The following is a 24,923-nucleotide window of genomic DNA, read 5'->3' on the forward strand; positions in this document are numbered from 1 at the left end:
GCCCAATCTCTCCTTCTGCTGTGCTCCTGGGAGCCCAGCTTTGGCTGAGAACAATATGCAAAGTGGCATTGTGTATCAGAGTGGTGGAATGGTGCCCCATCCCTGCTCACAATCACACCCTGGTGACAAGAAGCTGTGGCTCTCTCAACAGTGCTTTCAAGCCCTGGCCAAGAGTTTGCTCTTTGCCATGGGGTGGTAGTTATATGAGCGGCCATGATATCCAGACAAATGAGATTAAAGTAGCTTGTGGTTTGTGAGTGACCATGGCATAGGCTTTTCGTGTTAATTTACACAGCCAGAGAGAGCCCAGAGAACAGATACGTCCCTCCAGAAAGGCATCGGTACAGAGAGATTATGTGTTCAAGGAAGAAAACATACAGTATTTGTGATTTGCTCTTTTGACAGCTTGCAACTGACACTTCAGTTAAACCTATTAGTATACTAATACTAATTACTTCTGGCTGTGCTACCAGGGAGGTACTGCAGGGAGCTTGATATATCGTGTTAGGTTGAGTCACTTGGAAACACTGATTAGTGGGGGGCTGAAAGCAGTTGGGAGTTCTTCTTTGGCATGTAGTTTGAGCAAAAGGAAGAAAGGATAGGACAAGGAGTGATTAGAGTTTTAGAAGCAGTTTTTTTTTTTTTAACTTCACTGGCTAAAATATATTACATATGTCCCAGGAAATAGAAAATGCTTTAATATGCAGGTGAGTTAGGGAAGGGAGTGACCAGCAGATACATGTGAGGTTAATACAAGCAGCATTTCCAAATGACAACGTGCCTTCGGTTAAATAGAAGATTGACCAAAGGAATGCTAATAAATAAGCAAACTTGAAAAATAAGATTTATTCTAAGCCAGATTATATTCATTTATTTTGAAGTTTAAGGATTTTTTTGTTTTTTAAAAATAGAAGTTACTTTCCATTACACTGAATATTTGACAGTTCTCCAACGTAGTTTTTTGAATTTTTTAATGTTTATTTTTGAGAGTAAGAGACAGAACATGAATGAGGGAGGAGCAGAGAGAGAGGGAAACATAGAATCCAAAGCAGGCCCCAGGCTCTGAGCTGTCAGCACAAAGCCCAATATGGGGCTTGAACTCATGAACAGTGAGATCACGACCTGAGCCAAAGCTGGACACTTAAACAACTGAGCCACCTAGCCGCCCCTTCTCCAATGTACTTTAAATGCTATTTCAAATCTTTGCTTGTCATCATTAAGGAGTAAATGTCATTAAACTGCATCAACCAAAGATTCTGAAATTCATACGAAACTGTTTCTTTTTCAATTCAGAAATCTCATACTGTAAAATAACACTTTGTAAGTACATTCCCTATAAAAGTGGGTTGGCATCACGTGTGTGTGTGATCTTCGGCAGGTTGCTTCCAAGTGTTCTCACCTGTGAAAATGAGAGTTTAGGACCAGGTGAAGTCTAGGGGGACTTCCAGGTCTAAAGTGCTATGAATTGTTGACCTAATACCCTAGAGGTGAGAAGAGCGCAGGTCTCCTTCAGCTTCATGTTAATCTGTTGGACAGTATCAACAAAGGAGAGCGTGCGAATGCCGGTGTTTTCCCTGCCTGGTGTCAGGCGGGGTCCTCCTTAGGTTTGTCCACTCACGCCGGAATGTCCTGTGATCCCTGTATTGTATTTCTAAGTACAAATTTCTAAAATACAAAGTGGATCTTACCACTCTCTGCATAAAACCCCATAATAGCTCCCCCAAGCTTACTGATGTGGTCCTAACATGGGACACCAGGCTTCAGTGTCTCTGCAGCCCCATGTCTCACCAGCTAGCCACATCAAACATGACACTGCCCATTCTGAGCTTCGTTCAGTAGAACACGCTGTTTTCACTGTCTGCATCGCCCCACCTTCTCGGCTCTGCCTACAATATCCTGCCTGTCCTTCAGACATGGCTCAAATATGACCTCCTGGGTAACTATTTTAGCTGACACCGAGGAGAGTCAGGAGTTCCTTTCTCTGGCATCCATAATCACTTCTGGAATCATTTCTATTACATACTCTATTTGCACAGTAAACTGTAAAATCTTCAAGAGCAAGAGCTGTGCCTTCCTCCCCTGCGTTTCCCCAGTATCTCCTAGCTGAATTCTTGGCACTTGGTATATCCTTACTACCTGTTGTGGGATGGCCAAGTTAGCAAACCAATAAACTGATGCTTACAAAGTGATTTTGAAGAAGGGTAACAATAACAGTGTTTTGATTATTTATCATTTTAGGATACTTACTTTGATTTAAAAATTCTAAAACCTGGGGAGCCTGGCTCGCTCAGTTGGTAGAGCAAGTGACTCTTGATCGCAGGGTTGTGAGTTCAAGCCCCATGTTGGGCATGGAGCCTACCTAAGAAAACAAATAAAATAAAATTCTAAAACCTAATATTCTCAAAGGAAATTCTCAGCACATTGCTGGGGCACCCTGTCCAGAGGGCACTTTGGCATTATATATTAACAGCTTTAGAGAGCAATCTTAGGCCAAGCAATTCTACTTCTAATAATTTATCATGAGAAAATAATTGACTACATGTATAAAGGTTTAGTTATAAAAGTGTTTATTGTTAAAGGATTTTCTGTATTTTCTTATTTAAAAAAAGTTTTAAGTAAGCTCTGTGTCTACTGTGGGACTTGAACTCATGACCCTGAGATCAAGAGTTGCACTCTCTACCTCCTGAGCCAGCTAGGTGCCCCATTAAAGGATTTTTTAGAGTGTAAACATTGGAAACAACTGAAATGTCCAATAGTAGATGGTTGGTTAAGTAAATTATGGTATATCTTTACAATGGAATGCAGTGGGGCCACTAAGAACCGTGATTAGAGATAAAGTATACACTGAAATAGGGGCACCTGGGTGGCTCAGTCAGTTGAGTGTCCGACTTCAGCTCAGGTCATGATCTTACCATTCGTGCGTTCAAGCCCAAGCCCCACCTTGGGCTTTGTGCTTACACCTCAGATCCTGGAGCCTTTTTTGGATTCTGTGTCTCCTTCTCCCTGACCCTCCCCAACTTGTGCTCTATCTCTGTCTCTCAAAAGTAATTAAATGTTAAAAAAAAACAAAAAAAACATACATTGAAATACAAAAATGTTCATGAGTGATTGCAAAATGAAGAAAAATGCTATAACAAAAATATATAATTCATTTTCATAGAATTCATATATAGATAGGAAAAAAGAAGAGTAATACACTTAATATTTTAATAGTGATACTTTGAATTATGATCATTATAGTTGTTTTTTTTTTTAAGTTTTATTTATTTCTAGGAGAGAGAGAGACAGTGTGAGCAGGGGAGGGTCAGAGAGAGAGGGAGTCACAGACTGAAATAGGCTCCAGGCTCTGAGCTGGCAGTCAGCACAGAGCCCAACATGGGGCTCGAACCCACGAACCGCGAGATCATGACCCAAGCAAAAGTCGGACACTTAACCGACTAAGCCACCCAGGCGCCCCTGATCATTATAGTTTTCATTTTATGTTTTTAAAAAATGTTTATTTTTGAGAGAGAGAGAGTACAAGTGGGGGGGAGGTGCATAGAGAGATGGGGACAGAGGATCCCAAGTGGGCTCCGTGCTGACAGCAGAGAGTCTGACATGGGCCTCAAACCCACAAACCATGAGATCATGACCTGAGCTGAAGTCGGATGCTCATCTGTCTGAGCCACCCAGGCGCCCTTCTTTATATTTTTAAAAATACTTCCCCCATGTTGCATGTATCACTATGGTAACATTTTAATCATTAAAAATAATTCTTGCCAAATGAAACTTAAAAAACCTGTCTCCACTCTGAGTCTGAAATGGACACGAATTCATCTCCCCATTATCATGTTTGTAACTTCTTGTACTCCTTTGGAAAGCTTTCGGAGAAGATTCAAATTCATGTTGCTACTAACAAGCAAGTTTGTGCCACAAGACATGTATCTTGCTATAGTGACATAAATATATGATCATTATAATTTCCAGTACTGTGCTCATGTTGTTTATATTTGCTCTCAAGCAACCATATTACCATTCCTTATCTTCTGCAGAACTTAATATTCTTAAACTGTTGGTCTGTCCTCTGTCAAAGTTTGGTAAATGATTGGTTTCTGGATTCCTTCCTCATTTTTCTACCTCTCTGTAAGTGCAGCCAGACGTAATACTTCTTTCTCATTACCACTGGTTATGCCTCTGACTCTAATAGAGTTTGTTCAAAGAACATCTGCTGGGGGGAGGTTATCACTGCGAGGTTTCAGTTTCTGGGAGTGGAATTCCACAACTTTTATAAAACACTAAAAGTCTCTCTTTTTTTGTTTTTAGAAAAAAATTTTTTTAATGTTTATTTATTTTGGGGAGGGGGCGGAGAGTAGAAGAGGGGCAGAGAGATGTGGATACACAGAATCCGGAAGCAGGCTCCAGGCTCTGAGTTGTCAGCACAAAACCTGATGCAGGGCTTGAACCCATGGACCGTGAGATCGTGCATGACCTGAGCCAAACGGACACTTAGCTGACAGAGCCACCCAGGTGCCCCTTTCTTTTTTTAGATTAAAAGCGATATATTTTTTGTTGCGATAATGTTTCAAGTAACACATAAACCTAGAAATAAATAAAATTAACAGCTTAGGAAATTGTTTTCTAATTATTTTTCTATGCATATCCATATTTCAATAGATTGTATTCTACATCGTTCAGTTTTGCATTTTTAAAATGTATTCAGATACGATTTCTCGATTCAAACACATCTACTTTTAGGGGCACCTGGGTGGCTCAGTGGGTTAAGTGTCCCACTCTTGATTTCCATTCAGGTCACGATCTCATGGTTTGTGGGATCAAGCCCCCCATCGGCTCCACACTGTTAGCGTGGAACTTGCTTGGGATTCTCTCTCTGCCTCTCCCCTGCTCACTCTCTCGCTCTCTCTCAAAACAAATAAATAAGCTTTAAAAAAGAGATAAAATGGACTGATTATATATGTTTTATCTAAAGTCAAGACCCTCCTAATTTGGGGATGGATACGAGGAGGTTAGCCCAGGCTAGTGACAGCACCAGTCATACTGCCTACTTTCCCTCATCCTCATCCTTTGCCCACCAGACACCATTCTGGTTAGAACTTGACTTTGTGTATGTGAATTGCATACACGAAAATCATAACCTGACGCTCAAAATTTGAACATGGATGCAGACTCTTCCAAAGCATTTGTTTGTTAAATGTTCTCATATTTATTTGAGATGGTCTAAGGCAGAGGACATGGCGAGGACAACCCTCCACATGCCCGGCTCTTGAGTCAGCTATTCCGATCGGGACGAGTTGTTTTCCATGCCCGGAATGCCGTTATAGACCATCTCCCTTCACCATCCTCCAGGAGATTCCTGTTGCTTCCTTCTTGTGTGTTAGGCACCCACTTCTCTCTGTTTCAAGTACTCTTCTTTTACAGTTTACTTCTTCGGGCAGGGTGCTTCCTCCAGGGGCTCCCTGAGAAATGGTGTATGAGAGGTTTAAAAAACAGAGAGAGAGAGAGAGAGAGAGAGATGCCTGGGTGGCTCAGTCGGTTGGACATCCGACTTCAGCTCAGGCCATGGCCTCATGGTTCGTGTGTTTGAACCCCGTATTGGGCTCTGTGCTGACAGCTCAGAGCCTGGAGCCTGCTTCAGAGTCTGTGTCTCCCTCTTTCTCTCTCTCTGCCCCTCTCCTGCTCATGCTCTGTCTCTTACTCTCAAAAATAAATAAACATTAAAAAAATAATAAAAATTAAAATTGAAAAAAGAAAAAAGTCTTTATTCCTTTCACACATTTGATTGGTATTTTGTGTGAATATAGATTTATATGTTCACTTTTTTTAGAAATAATATTCCTTCAAAAAATTTTTTAATGTTTATTTATGTTTGAGACAGAGCATGAGCAGGGGAGGGAGAGAGAAAGAGGGAGAGAGAATCCCAGGCAGTCTCCACGCTTAGCACAGAGCCCGATGCAGGGCTGACCTCACGAGGTCATGACCTGAACTGAGATCAAGAGTCAGATACTTAACTGACTGAGCCACCCAGGCTCCCCTTGAAGGCATTTTATTTTTTTTATTTTTTTTTTAATATTTTTATTTATTTCTAGGAGAGAGAGAGAGAGAGAGACAGCGTGAGCAGGGGAGGGTCAGAGAGAGAGGGAGATACAGACTCTGAAATAGGCTCCAGGCTCTGAGCTGGCAGTCAGCACAGAGCCCGACGCGGGGCTCGAACCCACGAACCGCGAGATCATGACCCAAGCGAAAGTCGGACGCTTAACCGACTAAGCCACCCAGGCGCCCCGTTTGAAGGCATTTTATAGTCCAGTGCCATTTATAGTCCAGTGTTAAGAAGTCTGTTGCCATTCTATTTTCTGCTCCTTTTGAGGTCCTGTTTCTTATTTCTAGAAGCTCAGAGAGTTCATCTCTTTGTTCACAGAATTCTGCATTATGAAAATCATGGGCCTTGCTTTTCACCCTTTATGCTGGCACTTGGTGGGCTCCTTCTGTCTGAGGAAGAAAACTTGAATTATTTTGTTACTGATTTCCTATCCTTTCTTTTCTCTATTTTCTTGTTCTGGGCCTTCTATTATTTGGATTCTGGACTCTGGTTGGTCCTCTTGCTGTTTTTATGATGTTTTTTTCTTGTTTTGTGAATGCAACAGCTTTCCTTTTCTCTATTAATGTTTTTTTTTAATTTTTTAAATGTTTTATTTATTTTTGAGAGAGATAGAGTGTGAGCAGGGGAGTGGCAGAAAGAGGGGAAGATACAGAATCTGAAGAAGGCTCCAGGTTCTGAGCTGTCAGCACAGAGCCCAAAGCAGGGCTTGAACTCACAAACCACGAGATCACGATCTGAGCAGAAGTCGGATATTTAACCGACTGAGCCACCCAGGTGCTCCTGTTTTTCTTTTTTTAATGTTCTCGTCACTCTCCATGGTTTCTCTTTCTTTTAAGTTGCTTTTTTCTGTTTGTCTTGGTCTCTACCTTTCTCATTTGAGGCTTTCCTGAGGCATCAGATAATACCCATGGTTAAGAGTGGGGTGCTGTTGGAAGCTCTGGGCTTCACTGTGGGCTTATCTGCCTGGCTCATTTGCTGGGGAACCACAATGCCAGAATTTTCAGATCTTTCTTCGTGAACTTCCCCCATAAAAGTCTTCGAGTATTTTCCTTGGAGTATTAAGTCTGGCTGCCAGCTTTGTCAGAGCCAGTAAGGGAAGAAGGCTGGGAGTCTCAGCATTCAGCAGTTAGTATGTACATTATCATTTAATCCTCTGTTTTGGGAACAATATCTACCGTCTCAACTGTACCAAATATCTCTATTTTACACTCTCCAGAAAACAAAACTCCCGCCTTCTACTAGGTTGGGGGAAGAGTGCTCCCTCCTAGAATATGATAGGGGAAGGGATCTAGGGATTTCACTGTTTCCTAAACAGATTTTCCACACTCCTCTATCCCTTTCACTTCCACAGGGATCTTGGCTTCCAGTTTCTGCACCTTGGGAGGATTCTTTGGGATAAATTGGTTGGTCTTCCACTCTTTCCTCCTCTGGCTTAGGTTTTGGCTTTCTTGGATCTGCTGTCAGTTTTCATTCATCCACCTGCTTTCCAAATTCCAAAATGTGTTGCTGTTATCTCTTCTCCTGTTCTGAGCATGTAGCTTTTGATCTTGGAAAAAATCTCGCAGTGTGGTTATGGAGAGATTATCTCTCAGTCAGGTATGGAGAGGGAGTGAAATTAGATGGGCTTGTTCAACCCACTGTCTTAATCCAGAAGCCTTGAAACGCTTCCTTCAATTGGCTTCAGTGACTCTGCTCTCCTGAGTGTCACCTTATTTTCCTCCATACTCAACCCCTGTCTCTTGCTGAATCCCTCTCTCTGCTTTCTGACCTCCTATTGTAGGGCCTCAGGACTTTGACTTTCTCTTCTTTTTCTGTTATTTACTCCCATAGTTTCATCCAGTCTTAGGGCTCCAAGCTTATCTTCCCAAATTTATATTTCCAGCCTGACCTCCCTTGTGAATTCAGAACTGCCTACCCAGAGTCTTTCTTTTGCTATCCAATAAGCATCTCAATATATTCACCCTTTCCTCCCCAAAACCAGCTCTTCCCTCAACATCCTCCTCCACAGGCCAGCTACTCGAGCTGAAACCTTGGTATCATTCGTTGATTCCTTTTGTCTCTCCTATCCAGTCTTTTGGAAAATCCTGAAGACTCTATTTTGAAAATATTGCCTGAATCTGGCCACTTCTCACTAGCAGAACCACTACTCCAGATGTTAACTTAAGCAGAGAAGCTCTCTGGAGCACACCGCAGAAGTTAGTGCCCCTTCTGGCACAGAACCCCCTGCACGTATGTGTGTATGCAGTTCCAACCCAACACTACAGAGCAGATCCTATTTTTTTTCCCTCTTATACTTGTAACTCCCTTCTTCAGCAGCGAAAAACTTTGCTCCTATCATCATCAGCTAAGAAGGATCTTAGAGATAGAGTCTGGGGCTCTGGCATTTCAGAGAAGGAACAAAGTAATAAAGAAGTGAAGTGAGTAGCTAACTCAAGAGACACTAGATGGTTTTGATGTTTGACGAGTGTGTAATAATGGGCTCAGCCTTAGAGGAGCATTAATAAATATGCTATTATCATATGCTTTTTAAAAATGTTTATTTGAGAGAGAGAGAGAAAGAGAGAGAGGGAGAGAGAGAGTGCATGAACAGAGGAGGGGCAGAGAGAGAGGGAGACGCAGAATCCCAAGCGGGCTCCAGAGTCTGAGCTGTCAGCACAGAGCCTGTTGTGGGGCTCGAACTCATAAACCGTGAGACCAGGACCTGAGCCAAGGTCCAATACTTAACTGACTGAGCTACTCAGGTGCCCCTATAATTTACTTTTAAGTGCCCCTTTTCCATAATTTATTTAGGGAAATGTTTTTAGAGACTAAAGTGGGCTGGCACTGGTAACCTTATTTAATATTTAATTCCATTTTTTTTCTGGATAAAAAGTAGAGGCTAGGGGAAGCATTTCCCCTGGAGTGTCCTCTTCTTAGTTGTATTTTTCTAGGCCTTCTTTCTAAACAGGTGAGTTTTCCTGGCGTTGTGCCAGTGTAGCACTAGGACAGGGAAAGTAATTTAGAGAGAAGATACTTCAATCCCAGGGACATGGTCCTAGTCCAGAATTGTCCCAGCTCTTCCTGGCGGCGGCCTCTTCATTTCCTCCACATTGTCCCATCCTCTGTTCAAGCATCCTCTGATCTACTTGAAAGGATTTCCTGAACATCTGGTCTTGTGACAACAGTGGCCTCATGGCCCGTCCCAGAGCCTAGAAGTGACTTGTTTTGGTCACCTTAACACAAGTACTCGAGAGAGTTTCCTCCCTGGTTTACTTATTAGTTCCGGCTGAGGACCATAACACCATTGTCAACGTCTGATTCATAAAAACAGTGAAGTCCGGATTGTGAGTGGGAGGATCTAAAAATAAATGTACTCTCTCTGATGTCATATCACTCATTGCCCACTATATATTTTAAAGGCTCCCAGAAGAGGAGCCGTTTCCTAATTCGCACGAAGCATCTGCTGGGGCTACTGGTTGTCCTGGTTACGTAAGCCGAGAGTCGGGGAAGAAGTGGGTGGCGGGGAGGAATGGCACCAAGTGTAGACACTGTGATGGAGGACAGGGCATGAAGATGTGGATGCGGCTAGCTGCCAGAGAGCAGCAGTGTGGGCAAGAACCTAGATGCCTATGTGGGTTCTTAATTATTTTGTTACATGCTGTGCAACGTACACCTCTTCCCTCTTGGTAGTGAAATCTTCATTACCTTAAAAAAAAAAAAATGCTGCCTGGGGAGTCTGGAGAAGCCATGTACCCATGCATGAAAGATGAATTCTGTCTCAAAGGATCAGTTAGGGGCCACTTGGAAAGAAAAAAAAAAAAGAGCAACATCTTTTTTGCTATATGTTAACTCACTTTTCATCGATAAAAAGCTCCTTGTAGAAATGGAGCTCAAATTACCAGACAGGTTTCCAGTGCTTTCACAGATGTTTGAGGCAGGTGATCCTAGGTATTTGTGGAAAGCCCTGAGTTTTCATGGCCCTTTCCTGTAGCAGTTGATGTTAGTATTGCTATCACCTTGCTGTCCCTAGAACCCTGCAGTGTGCTGATCACATGCTCTTTACACTTTGGATCTGCTCTGGGAGGTAGATGGCCTGTATGTGTCACGCTTAAGCCTGTCTTAGTTTACTCCTTCCTCCCTCCTTCCCTCCCTCCCTCCCTCCTTCCTTCCCTCCGTCCTTCCTGTTCCTTCCTTCCATTCCTTCCTATCTTCAGCTGAATTCCATGGCTACACTAAAGAATGTGTTGATGTTGCTTCTTTATTTTTATTAGGGTGCCGGAACATCTTGTGAAGAGCATAACTTGGCAGACATTGCAAGCTGTAAATTTTTGCCATAAACACAACGTAAGTCTCATGATCACCCTTGAAAAAGCAGAAGGCTGCCTTTTTTTTTTTTTTAATTTTTATTTTTGATAGAGTCAGAGCATGAGCAGGGGAGGGGCAGAGAAAGAGGGAGACACAGAATCTGAAGCAGGCTCCAGGCTCCGAGCTGTCAGCACAGAGCCTGACGTGGGGCTGGAAGTCACGAGCTGTGAGATCGTGACCTGAGCCGAGGTCGGATGCTTAACTGACTGAGCCATTCAGGTGCCCCCAGAAGGCTGCCCTTAAGCTGAGGCTGAGCCTTTGTATAAAATCTATATCCTACTTTTGTGGATATGATTTTTCATCCAAATCCTCTGAAGCCTGGTTAACAGAGGCTAAAAATGCCAACTTAGCTTTTCTCACTTGTTCAGGTTACATAAAAGATGTATTGTTATGATTTTAAGAAATGGGTTATAGGTTTTTTTTTTAATGTTTTATTTATTTCTGAGAGAGAAAAAGAGAGAGACAGCGTGAGCAGGGGAGGGTCAGAGAAAGAGGGAGACACAGAATCCAAAACAGGTTCCCGGCTCTGAGCTGGCTGTCAGCACAGAGCCCGATGCGGGGCTCAAACCCATGAACTGTGAGATCATGACTTGAGCCGAAGTCGGACACTTAACCGACTGAGCCACTCAGGCGCCCCGGGTTATAGGTTTATATCGGTGAGAAGCCACTTAAAGTGGAACCCAGAGTCTGTATTGATACAGCGCCCTCAGAATGCTCTGACACTGGAGGGAGCCCCAGGTGGCTCGTGCCTGTTCAGGTGCAGGGGGGCAGAGTCCCACGCGTCATGCACAAATGCTGGTGTCTGTGTTGGTGAGCTATGAATACCAAGTCTGGTGCAGAGCAGCCCAGTGGATGCCACCGAGAGTCCTGGCCATGGCTAGGCTGAATGGGAGGGACAGGGGGTTCAGATGGTAAGACGCCACCAACATTGGGAAAGTGGCTGCTGCCTCCAGTACAGCACTGCCCACTCCCTGCACACAGAAGCCAGATACCAATATTAGAGCTTCATGTTGGCCACCAGGGCAACAAGACCACAATATGTCATCCTGTCTACTGCCGGGGTCAATTTAGCCAGCGGGGCTGAACCTACTTCCTTGGGAGGTCCTAAATGATTTTTCCTGCAACTCCCTTTCTGGAAAGAGAAGATCAGCCTGCACTTCCCCTGTGGAGTCTCCACTCGGCTGAAGGTGACAATCGTTGTCAAAATGCATGTATCCCAGAAAGCGGGGACACCTTATGCTGCTATTTATTGCAAGTGGGGATTAGCACTTTCTTGAAGGCAGGTTGTAAGATGGGGGAGGGAGCAAGACCTCCTGAAGGCCCTGGTGGGGAAAATCAGAGATGCTAAAGACAAATACAACACATACCACTCTTCCCAGGGGTCCCTGATGCCCTGGGCAGCCACACGTGCTGATGTGGGGAGGGCTTAGAAACTTGTAAAGGAATTCTCAGAACAGAATAGGAACATGTTCTTACTTGTGAGTCCTTCTGACCATCTGTCATCATGATATTCATGGGTATACCCATTTATAGTAATATGTAAAGCCAGTGGGAAAAGAATGGCGATCTCAGGGACATTAATTGCTGAGAACCAGATAGATAGTAATAAAATAATTGAGAAATTGCCTCCCCCCCACCTCCAGATTGTCAAGAATAGTAAATACCCATGGGGAAACACTCACACTGATCTCTCACCCTGAAGGTCCTTTGGAGTAGGGACTAGGCCAGGCCCAAGAAGAACCTCTGTCCTCTCTCCAAATTCTAGAAAGTCAAGAATACCCCAGGGTTTCAGCTGTAAGCCAAAGAGGGTCTCTCAGATTGCAACAGGATCCAACATTCTTCTCCAGAGAGGAAAATGCCTGGGAGAAGGGAAGATTATTGGGAACCCTGAACAGGATTTTGATCTGAATGTTGTTTTTATATAATCTGTAACTAGGTTGTTGATTTGTTCTTTGCCGGGAGAATTGTTATTTAATAAGAAAATCATGTGAATATTCTTCAACTTTCTTCTAACATTAGCCTCTTAAACAATGTCAGCTGTGGTATGGAAACCACAGGTGATTTGAGTCTAAGTTGTGGAGTGGGGGCTACCTCCCGTGGGGATGGATGTCGCTCTAAGAACGCTTGTGTGTGGGACAGAGCTGACATCTAGCGACTCCCCAGAGGCTAAGCTCTGCCTACTCTTGTTTATCTTATCAGGACAAATTTCAAGAGCTGGAAGGGAGGTCTCTTGGCAAGCTCCAGTTCCCGCCCTTCTCTTCCCCTGCTTATCTCAGCAGGCCCAGGGCTTGTCCTGTTTACCAGGCAGACTGTGTTCTGTTCTCAGCTAAACAACTGAAGAGTGAATTCTGCTTATGTATCAGCTTGCAGCTTCTGCAGCCCCGATGCAAGCCTCGCCCAGAGCCTTTTAACATTTTCCCTTTCACCTAGGTTTACCAGAATAAATACAGGGCACCCAGCTAAATTTGAATTCCAGAGAAGCAATCTTTTTAGTGTAAGTATGTCCCAAATACTTCATGAGATATACTTATACTGAAAACTTGTTGTTTATCTGGCTACCCTATTTTCATTTTTTCTTTCTTCCTTTTTGGTCCTTTTGGACCCTTTAGGAATTTGGGGTGATTCAGGCTATATTAAGGATGGTACTAGATTTATCTTAGGCTGCTATTTTGTAGTCTATTATCCAAAAGGCCAGTATAAGATTTTAATGATCTCTCAGATATTTGCTAAATATTTATGAGTTCTGTTTATCCCATACATTATAGTTGCTCCTTGATAATCTGTTTTGTTCTGACTTTTGTGACTAGTGCATACATAGAGATGTGAAGCCAGAAAATATCCTTATCACAAAACATTCAGTGATTAAGCTTTGTGACTTTGGATTTGCCCGGCTTTTGAGTGAGTATTGACATTTTCTTAAATAACTGTAAAAGAGAGAAAGAGTCTTTATATGAGAAAGGCTCTAGATGCTATAGAAAGCTAGCTCTTACATATTTAGGGCATGAGCATGTCTTAAATTACAATTCTGCAATTACTGAAAACATGTAGATACATAGAGTGGCTTAAAAATGTATGCTATATATAAATTATACCACAGTAAAGTGGTTATTAAAGAGTATGTTATTCTCATGATTTCTACTTTTTTTTTTTTTTTCTAAAATGGACTCTCAGAAGTACTATTTTAGAAGAGTAGTGGTTTTCAGCTTTGTCTGCAGGTTAGAGTCATCTGGGGAGCTATCAACTATAACTATAAAAACTATACTGAGAAGTCCCCAGGCTCTCCTCCAGGACTTCTGGTTTCATTGGACTGAGATGGGGCCCAAGCATTAGTAATTGAACAAAGACTGCATGAATGATTTTAATATGTAACCAGTATTGAGAACCTTCGGTTTAGAAAAGTCACAAGATGGGGCACAAGCTTGATTTCTTAGGTCTCCCCACTCCCTGTTCTGACTCCCATCTTCCACTGCTCTCTCTGTTTTCCATGTGCCACCACTGGCCAGCTGGCCCTAGTGACTACTACACAGACTATGTGGCTACCAGGTGGTACCGCTCCCCGGAACTGTTGGTGGGGGACACCCAGTACGGCCCCCCAGTAGATGTCTGGGCAATTGGCTGTGTCTTTGCTGAGCTGCTCTCAGGAGTGCCTCTGTGGCCAGGGAAATCAGATGTGGATCAACTCTATCTGATTAGGAAAACCTTGGGTAAGTGGTATTTTTGTTACGGCTTTTAGGAAACTGAATAGTTTTACCCATGTCAATACAGGACCGAGCCAAGTTCCCAGTTCCATTTGATGCCCTTTACACTTACAAAGGAGGAGTACTCTGGAAGCCTCATTTAACTAATTCCATTAAAGGTGTCCACATTTGGAGGTACCTGGCTGACTCAGTCAGTAGAGCACGCAACTCTTGATCTCAGGGTCATAAGTTTGAGCCCACATTGGGCATACAGATTATTAAAAAAAAAAAAAAAAAAGGCAGTTGTCCATATTTGTTTTTAATAAAAAGAATTAACTAGTGTGAATACACACTGATCAAAAAGACACAAGGTTCACTCTTCAGTATAGTTTGGAACATAAACTCTGAATAATGATCATAGCGACAATAAAAGCTACGTTTCTGTACAGGCTTAACAGTTTACAGAATGCTACTGTGTTTTATTTCATTTATCAGAATATGTAATTTATTCTTTTTTTTTTTTTTTTTTACAAATAGTTTATTGTCAAATTGGTTTCCACAGAGAATATGTAATTTATTCTTTGGGTATCCCTCACTCTAGCCTGCTAGGCTAGATTGGATCATTGAGATGGTATAGAAGAAGATTCTAAACCTTCTAAGTGTCAGGAAGAAAGGCCTGATCTTCTGCTGTCACTCTTGTCCTTCTCTCTACTCTTGCGGTGGGATGGGGGAGGGGAGGGGAGGAGAAGAGAAACTGGGAGAGAAATGGATGAAAAGATCTATAAAGGGGACTGCCCTCTTCAGAAGTCAGGGAGTTTAGCTACTACTCCCCAATTTAAAGCAAATTTCCTCCTCTAAACTCTTGCAACATCTACCATCACCCTGTCTTGTCTTATACTTTTATCTCCCTAAAGATACTGTAAGCTACCTGAGGGTGAGATCATGTCTCACATTTCTAGGATTTCCTTCACCAATACATGCACATAGTAGGCAGTAGGTATAGTAGGCAGTAGGTATTTGCTGATGGGTGTTTTTGTGATATGTAGGCACCTTGGAGCCCTTCCAGGGGCACTCAGCCTTCCTTTGCTGTTCCCCCAGTGATTTCAGGGCACCCACTTTGTGTCCCCGCTTCCAGCACTCCGATGGAAGAAAGTTATTAAGATGCAAGCAGTGTGCTCATGATGAAGTTCACAGAGATCTGGGACAGAGTAGTAGAGTCTGTTTTGGCTGCTTGTACAAAATGGGTCAGGACAACAGCTTACTGATTTGAGTGAGAGGTAAAGTTCCAAAACAAATCCATAATATTAGACAACTTGATACCCTGCGGTAGGAACTCCAGTCCAGTCCAATAGCAGCCTTTCCAGGGCCCTGGTTGGAAGGCTTTTGTTGTTCGCTCTGCTTTGGGAAGTGGGCCTGGGTGTACCCCCAGGGGCGCCCTGCTGAGAATCTCCTGATACTCTCTGAACAAAATTCCTCATCACATGTCATATCTCTGGGATTTTTACACAAGGGTGATTTTAGCTGATTTGGCTGAAATGTAGGCAGGATGAACCTCACCTAATCCTCCAGAATATGGAAATGCTTCCTTTGTTTCATTGATTCATATTGTAAATGCTTTCTAAGTAGTAGATAAAATGGGATTTCCAAGTGACCACTATTTGATGAAACAGGAAAAGGTGGTTCCAATTTGGAAATGCATTCCTTCTAGCTAGATCTTCCATGATTTCCTTCCTGCTTTCCTTCCTTCTTTTCTTCCTTCTTCCCCTCCTCCTTCCTTCCCTCCTTTCATCTCTTTTCCTTCCTCCCTCTCTTCCTTTTTCCCTTCCTTCTTTCCTCAAATACTTATTGACTGCTTGTTACGTGTCGGGCACTGTTCTAAGTGCTAGGCCAATGTATTTTTATATCCACCCATCAGAACTCAATTAATACGACTTTGCTTTGTATTTGTTGCATGTTGGCTATTTTTTAAAAAAGCATTATTGTGTGTGTGTGTGTGCACCGCGCGCACATGCTCGCACGCTTCTGAGTTGTTTGGACTCCTCAAATACATTGTGAGTCTTTGAGGGGCAAGAACTTCATAGCCTTCAGTTGCCATGCATGCTTCCTCTACACCTAACACAGTGCTTCGTCCACTGAGGTCCTAGTCCATGTTGTTGAGGGTTGCCTCAATGTCTTCCTCTGATTGGAAGAGCAGACTACAGCCTTCACTGGTTGTAGGCACAAACACAGCACTGGTGGAGACAAACCATAGATCAGCGCTTGCTAACCAATCTCTTTCTTCTTGTCCAAAGGAGATCTCATTCCTAGGCACCAGCAAGTATTTAGTTCGAATCAGTACTTCAGTGGGGTGAAAATTCCAGACCCTGATGATATGGTGAGTGACCCATTTTGGAAAGAGCTCTGCATGTCAAGGCTAAGGTTACCAGGGTGTTTAAGTGGTGATCATTCTCCTTATATGGGGAGTTGCAGATGAACTAGGTTTTGGTAGTTACTCACCTGTCTTCATGCCATGGCCCACTCTGCGGTGGAAGATCCATTTGAGAGTGAAAAAGAAAATTGGGGCAAATTGGCTAGCAATACCTTGGCCATGAATAATAATTTAGAAGTTGCTGATAGCAGAGGTTAGCCAGCCTGTTGGACAGAAATGCCTTCTCCTTCCCTTCCCTGTTTTTAGCAGCTGAAACTAGGTAGCTCATACAGTGACTTATCCCAGGAAAATTCAGCATTGTCCACGTACTCTACTCTACTGTACTCTTACTGCCCAGACCACAGCAGGAAACCGTAATGAACTTGCTTGGTGAATCTCATTCTGGTATCTCTCCTCTATAGCCAATGTGGAGAAAATACTCACTTTTTAAAACTAAAAAATTTTAAATGTGCATACTCTTAACACACCTTCAGGAATGCATTGCAGTGAAACCATCAGACAGAGGCATAAATATGTGACATTAGAAATTATTTCCTTTAGTGTTCCATCCATAGGGGAATCATTAAATAAGTTATGGTATATCTCTACAATAGAAATGCCACATAGCCAGCAAAAATAATTAGATTTATTATGCATTCACCTAACAAAAAGTCCACAGTGTATTGTTAAATGAAAAAGGCTATAAAACAGTATAAATAATGACATAATTTTAATAAATGGTTAATAAATGCATAATACACGTATACATACATTTACATACGTAAATATAAAATAACATGACAACTTCTGGAAAATCACACAAAGGTTTTTTACATTTGTGAAATAAATGGCTGCAAGGTATATACCAAAATATTAACAATGGGTGTCTCTTTGTGGTGGCGTGGTTTCTTTCTGTCTTTATGGGTTTTTTAAAGAAATATTTTTGGGTGTCTTCCAATGAGCCTGTATTATAATCAAAACCATTTCAGAGCACACTTAAGGTTTGTGAAATCCTGAGTTTCTACTGTCTAAGGAAGGTACTTTCAAATAGAAACTAAGCCTCTAATTGCTCAGTTTCCAGATGAAAGTTCTGTCAAGCTCCATTTGAGCTCTGTTCGCTCATTGTCCTGGCATGCCCCACCATCGAGGCTTTCACATTCCCGGCTCCCCCTCCTCTTGCACCACTGCGCATAGGAAAAATGGGTCATGCAGGAGCCTGCTGGGACCGAGAGGCAGGAATGATACCTGGCATATGGGAGGTGACCCAGATGGTTCCCTTGTGACCTGGACATTCCCAGTTCCACTAAATATCCGTTAGTGATTTCCTCTTCGCTTGTCTTCCAATGAAGACTCAGAAACAACCCGGGTTTCATATATGCAAAAGGCTTCCCAGGGTCTCCCAGAGGTTGTCCTGCAGGGGATTTCCTGTTGACAGAAACACAGGAAGAAGCAGTGCGGGGGCTGCGCTGGTTGAACATCTGTGCCCGAGTCCCTCTGCCGGTCAGTCACCCTGCTGGATGGAGGCCTGCTTGCTTCTGGCGCTGGGAAACCAGCTAAGCAGGCAGGATGGGCCCTCCTATCACAGCCAAGCAGCCGGCCTGGTCCCAGGCGTTGTTGCTGAGACAGCAGACCTCAGTGTCAGCAATGTCATTCATGTCAGTCCCTAGCAGTGCCCAGATTCAACACACGCAAACAGCAAGAGGAATATTTAAGATATAGTTGGGGCCGGGAGGCAGGAGAGGAAGGCTACTCTCAAGCTTCTAATACAAATCTGCTGTAGGATTTTTTTTTTCCTGGTGATCTTAGGAAGTCCAAAATGGAGGCTCATATCTCTTACCCTTAACAGTGATTAGTAAATGCACACTCGGAATTTGGTTGTTTAGGTCTGATTCCCTGTGCAAAAATAACCCTGTGCTCTTAAGCTTGACCACAGCACTCAGAGTGGTGTCGCTTTAGATGACCCTGGCCAGTCCCTACAGCCTCCAGCTCACAAATGCCATCTTTTTGTGCAGGCGATGCACTCCAGCTGCTCTCCTTAATTTGCCTCTCTTAGTGGTGTATCTCTTTAACTGGCCTGTCTGGCCCCCTGACATTCAGCATTCCTCTTGCTTTATAGTGCTTGTTATTCCTGATTGTCTCCAGCATGTGACTGGAGCAAAACAGCCTTATATGGCCAGAGGGAGATTGATGAATGTCTGCTCCAGAGACTCTTTAAACAGCAGGATGATCAGGGAAACAGCAGGCTCTTGTGGGAGGAGAAACCAGTGTTTATTCCAGAAAACCAAGAAGCATCTGTTCACCTAGGTAGGGGGGAAAATCTATTTGGAAGCTTCCTTTATGTAAATGTCAATAGATGCAAAAAAAAAAAAAAAGAGCCTCTTTTAAATGCTAATATAAATGCCAAAAATTACTCAGAGGAAAAGCAAGTTATAGAAATTGAGGCAGGAAATGTGTAGCAACATGGATGGACCTTGAGGGTGTTATGCTGAGCGAAATAAGTCAGGCAGAGAAGGACAAATATCATATGTTTGCACGTATAGGAGGATTAGGAGGAACTTGACGGANAGGCAGGAAAAGAAGAAATAACAGTTGCTTCACACGTGGGTTCCTTTCCTTCATGAATGCTCCTTCATAATTCGCTACCTCCGTCAGTTCTTCGGGAAGTGAAGGGCGTGGTGAGGAGGAAAATTTGGAAAAGAAATTTGGAGGTGGAGAGAGAAGGAGCTTGTGAAACAGGCCTGAGGAGGTTTTTCAGCTGGCAAGTGGGTGGGCAGAGGGTGGGGGAGGCAAGATAGGTGCCAGGAAGATGCTTCTGTCAGTCAGAAGACATTCAGTCTGAGGTCACCTTAGCTTTGAATACATACTGTAAATAAAACCCCCTCTTCTTTTCTTTCTTTTTTTTTTTTTTAAACAGGAACCACTTGAATTAAAATTTCCAAACATCTCTTATCCTGCCCTGGGGCTCTTAAAGGTAAACTCAAGGCATCTAACAGACCCGGAAGCGCACAGTAGCTGGTGTCACTGAGGAGCCTGCATGATTTATGTCAGTCCGTGAATTGCAAAGTGTTCCTTTTAGAATGCTCCTTCTCCATTGGGAAGTATAAGTACTTGGAATTTTTATTTAGATTCAGTTACAGTGAAAACATCTGTAGGTATTTGTCACTTTAAAGTAAACCCAACATATTGTATTTAAAATTTAAGTTTACAGAAATTTCAGAGGAATAGTACTTGTTTTATGAAGGAATCCTTTTCTTCAAAACATGTTGGGCCATAGGATTCATTCAAATAGCCAACTCCCTAGTATATCTGATTTTAAGACTTGATTTATATATACATTTTCAGAGATCTGTAGCTCTTATGTAAAATCGGGTACCAAGTAAAACATTTTCAAGTTACAGTCCATGTCCCACCCATTGCAAAGTATTTAATACATTTACTGGTGCATTTATAATATAATTTAAAAAAATGGAGACAGTTCCTTGGGGTATATAATTGTGAGATTTAATCTACTCAGGTATGAACCCTATGGCCTACTTAATGGCAAAGCAAATAGTTAAGAATGGTGTAATCTAAGGGCATGTATAGTATGCCTCTCCTTCTGTACATGCATTACACTATATAATATATGTGTGTGTGTGTGTATATATATATACACACGTTCTCTGGAAGAACGTACCAGAGAAAAAGGAGCAGCTGAATCTGGAAGGGGGAATGGAAGAACTGGAGTGGTGAGGAGACTTGGCTGTGGGCTGTGTTCTGTATGAGTTTTATTTTTACCATGTGTGAATATGAGTTTTTCAATAAAAACCCTAATTTTCACAAAGTATACACAAAGTCCCAAACTGGTTACATGGATTATTCTGGTTGGATTCTGAGGCAAACTCAAAAATCCTGTCTCACTCCCTCAGGGCAGAGCACCACCTGCCTCCAGAACAGGGCAAGGTGGAGAAAATGATTTTTTTTTGGTTACTATTTCTAGAACCTATTTATTTACCTCTTATGTGGTTACCCATTTAGGAATAATTGTGGAAGGAACCAAAATCATGTTTGGAGTGTTTCTCCTACTTTTCCCCCTTCTTGTCCCCAAATGAAGGGTTTGATCTGTCAAAGAAGAAAAACAAAATTGATCTTAGTAAGGTGATACAATTTTAAAGAAGAATGGGGACTTTTCTGTTCTTTTAGGGCTGTCTCCACATGAATCCTGCTGAGAGACTGACGTGTGAGCAGCTGTTGCAGCACCCGTATTTTGACAGCATGAGAGAAATGGGGGATTCAGCAAAAGAGCTTGACAGACCAATAAGGAAGACCCTGAGACAGAGCCGAAAGCACCTGCCTGGGGTAAAAATGGGGCACTGCTTTACAGAAGCAGCCCGGGGTTGCAGTTCAAATAATCTCATGCCTGCCACCTGGTGCAGGGATTCTGCATCTATTCTCAGGGTGGTAATAGCAGCTTGCAGCCCCAGCACCCTCCATCCGGAGCACGGTGAAGGCATATGATCTGTCAACCAGGGCACTGGAGACGCCTGCCTCCAAGGACCCCCTCTCCCTGAATCCTGAAGGTGTCCTTGCCCTGCAATTCCCCGCTGACACAAAGGGGCTTTGTTGTGGATGAGCACGGTCTCAGGCACACAAGGGTGAGCCCCGCCGAGCGTGCTTTCTGTGCTTTGGAGAATGAAACCAGATTTATCCCAGGCATCTCTCCGTCACATGTTGACTTGCAGTATTGATTGACATTCCAGGTTTATCCAAAAATGGAACTGTTTTCCCCTCTGTTCCTTTAATCATCAGAGTTGGCTCGGGTAGATACAGTGATGAGTGCTCTCCGTGATGTCAGGACAGCTTATTTAACCAAAGAACAGCATCCCGGCTGCACATGGGGAGCCTGTGAAGAAAAAGACTGGTATAGAGTGGCAAAATAGCCTTACATTAAGTGTTCTGTTATAAGCCAAAAGCTGTAGGAACATAGAATGGACTGTGGTTAGAGCCACAACTGAGATGAGCTGGCTACTCCTGGTCATTGCTGCATCTGCCGAGGTAGCCCTTAACCTATAGATTATTACCCCTTAGTCTTTCCCTTTGCAGACTCCACTGCCCAGTCTGCTGAGTGGCATCTGGGTGGCGTATGTGAGGTTTGGAGGAGAGAAGAGGAGGGACAACCCATTAGGAACAGGTAGAGCATGAACTGTGGGGTCCTAAGATGGACCAGAGTTACAAAATTAAGAAGACTTTATTTTATTGTCATATATGACCCAGGTAGCAAAACATGCCAGAATTAGACTCCCTACCCTCCACCCATCCCGAGTTACTACTTAGCTTGCTGTTAATTTGTGTTCAAGAGTAGAGGGCCTTGATGGAAATATTTCTACCTGAAAGAAGAGAGGAGCCCACTAATTAATCAGTGTATTGCATATAGGTCCAGAAGGAGCCAACTATTTGAAGTATTAAAAAGTAACCTCTCAGTTCAGGGACGCCTGGGTGGCTCACTTGGTTTTGTGTCCTGCTCTCGTTTTTGGCTCAGGTCATGACCTCACAGTTCATGATTTCGAGCCCTGAGTTAGGGTCTGTGCTGACAGTGGGGAGCCTGTTTGGGATTCTCTCTCTTCCTCTCTCTCAGCCCCTTCCCCTGCTCACCCACAGTCTCTCTCAAAACAAATTAACATTAGAAAAAAATAACCTCTGGTCAGATACCGAAGGCCATGTAGTACAATACATGTATTTTTTGTATGTTCTCTGTCATTTGACATGGACAATAGATTGGAACATTTTCTGAGAGCATGAAGGGAAGTTTTACCTTTTAAACTAAGGAGTAAGGGGGCAAATTGCTTAAGTGCTCCAGACACCAGTTTTCTTTTCTCTAAGACCACACATTGGCTTAAATGATCCCAAAGGTCCCAGCAAGCTCTTAACTCCTGTAAATCTATGTTTTTCCCCCAATAATGTTAATATGTAGATTTTTCCTTCTTTTTCATATCCTCTGAGTTTCCTCAAAAGTACAGTGTTTTGCTTTTTAATATAAAATAAATATTTAAAAGGAAAAAGAGAACAAATGGAAACATTTTGTCTTCACTCAGGACCTGGGATTCTGTGCAGAAAAAGCATTTCTGTGCTAAAAAATGGACTTATTTACCTCTTTTGTGATGTGTTATGAATAACGTAAAGTGTGTATGGGGTTGAACCTGATTCTATGTTCTATGTCTTCATCTGTAGCACCTACCCCAGCTGACTAGCAGCAGCTTCCTTCCGGCTTTGGATAATAAGAAGTACTACTGTAATATGAAGAAACTCAACTATCGTTTTCCAAACATTTAAGGAGCTTGGAGATTGATGATGAAAGAGGAACCAAACCTACACATTTGATTGAAAACAATCACAATATTTTTTAAAACATCAGGAGAAAACCTAAGTATCAAACTGGGGGAGGCCACTTGGCAGACTCTGAAGGGAAATTCCGGAGGCAGCCTTCTTCCATGCTTCATGATGGTGACCAGAACAGAAAGGAAAAACTTGTTTGGATTTTCACTTGCATTTTTGTTGTATCTAAGTATCTGAGCTTATCGGCAGAAATATAAACAGTATCTACTGCCCATATCTCTGGCAAAATTAGAGACCTGATAAAGATTTATGCTTCAATTGTACTCTAGGCCATGAGAAAAATGGATTACAAAACACCAATATGTATTTCTTGTAACTCTATCATGTTGTGTCCTATTCCCTGCCTTTTAGTTCCTGAAATCACAATGTTTAAAATTCCATTTTCTGCTTGCTCTCTCTCTTGATTTTCATATTTTAAAACATTTTGAAATATTGAAGAGTTGCTTAATATATTTAAAAATCATGGATTCTCATAACAAAATTTATGTATTTAATGATGTTTCTAGACATTTCTTACATATACTTCGGTCTTTACCTTTGGTAAAGGATGCATCTTCGTCATCTTTGCAGGCAAGATGGGTTTACATAACCCATGTACAGGTGACCCAGTTCCCTGTGCAAACAATGGTGTGAAGAATGGCAGCCGACCAAGGCAATCAAGGGGTAGAAGGAGCCCTGCAGTCTTCCTGGGAACTGAGCCTATCAGCCTGAGAGTAATTATTCTTCATTCTCTCCAGCTCAGCCTTAGACTTGGAGACGGATCTATGGGCAGGACTACATACAGTAATCTGGCTTTTGGAAGAAATTGCTTGTGAGTTTTTACTTGGATCATGAAAGATATGAGGTTGTAAACTCATATTTTTCCTGAAATACTTTTTTTATACTGATATGTGTATACATATGCATATATGTCTGTACACATATAAGTGTGCGTATACATATACTATGCTAAGAACTGATAAAAATACTAAGAGAGTAGTCCAAAATGATACTGAAGATTCCTACCTTTGTATTGTGAGACTTAAAATGATGACCTGTAATTAGCTTTGACTCAGCCTACCACTTGTCTTCTGAAAGCTTGATCATTCCTGTACCCTGCACACAAGGGCAACATGAAGCTCACGTCTGTTTTTTATAGCTCACTGCCAGTTTTGGCTGATGTGCTGCTGCTGTTTCCTAGTCATTCTCAGCTATGATTTTAGATGTTGTATTTTACTGTATCTTCAAAACATTTCTACTGTACTCTTACTAGTTTACTGTTATAATAACTTCCTTCATGACAGCATTTGACTTTATCCACTTACTGCTAAGTAACTCACCAAATTTGGGCATCTGTTCTATAATTATGGCCACTCCAGCCACGTTGATGATATTCTAAGGCTTCCTGATGTATGTAGCTTCTTGCAAGGAGCTGACAGTGGGTTAAATAGTAGTCTCAGCATTATCTGATTCTTATGTGGCTTTGATTCAAATGGCAAGGAAGGAAAACCCACTTCTGTGAATAGTTTACATTTTGTGGGTTTTTTTCGTTTTAACCCCAAACAATGTACTTGACGAGGCAGATGATTATAACTGCCTAATTTATGCAGTAGTTTTACAGAAAACCATTTAGAATACAAAAGTAGTTCCAGACTAAATTGTGAATCAGTTGCCTCACCACACAATAATCAAACAAATCTGAGATGGAAGCATTCATTTTTTTCTAATGAGTTCTAAATGTGCACTAATGCTTACTTTAACCATATCTGTAATCATTCATTCAGCATGGAATCACCATTGATTCACATAAGACTGTTTTACAACTTAGTCTTTTTAATTTGTTATTTTCTGATTTTATAAATGACAGTGGCAATTATATCTGTAAACTGTATATTATTTGTGGTATGTGCTATTTATATAAGCTGGTTTCCAAACACAATTACAATCCATTTTTTCTACCCCAATGCTACATCATACAGTGCTTATTTAAAATTTTTTTTTCTTTTAATCCTTTTTTTTCTTTTTCTTTTTCTTACAAATAGTTTATTGT

The 24,923-nt window shown here is 42.2% G+C and overlaps 1 protein-coding gene across 3 annotated transcripts in view; it reads left to right on the forward strand.

Moving 5' to 3' along the window:
• The window catches only part of CDKL1 (cyclin dependent kinase like 1), a 64,176-nt gene extending 39,253 nt beyond the window's left edge, over positions 1-24,923 (forward strand). The window contains exons 3-9 of one of the 3 annotated variants that reach the window (XM_077761262.1): positions 10,345-10,417; positions 13,246-13,336; positions 13,942-14,142; positions 16,407-16,489; positions 19,437-19,493; positions 20,705-20,860; positions 22,730-24,923. In XM_077761262.1, coding sequence (XP_077617388.1) covers positions 10,345-10,417; positions 13,246-13,336; positions 13,942-14,142; positions 16,407-16,489; positions 19,437-19,493; positions 20,705-20,860; positions 22,730-22,831 — 763 coding nt within the window. In that variant the 3' untranslated portion in view covers positions 22,832-24,923. Of the gene's footprint in view, positions 1-10,344; positions 10,418-13,245; positions 13,337-13,941; positions 14,143-16,406; positions 16,490-19,436; positions 19,566-20,704; positions 20,861-22,729 lie in introns of those variants that run through there. The other 2 variants (XM_077761263.1, XM_077761264.1) reach the window with 2 other exon arrangements.

Source organism: Crocuta crocuta, unplaced genomic scaffold (genome assembly GCF_008692635.1).
Source record: "Crocuta crocuta isolate KB4526 unplaced genomic scaffold, BGI_CrCroc_1.0 scaffold163, whole genome shotgun sequence".
In the NCBI taxonomy this organism is placed as follows: Eukaryota; Metazoa; Chordata; class Mammalia; order Carnivora; family Hyaenidae; genus Crocuta; species Crocuta crocuta.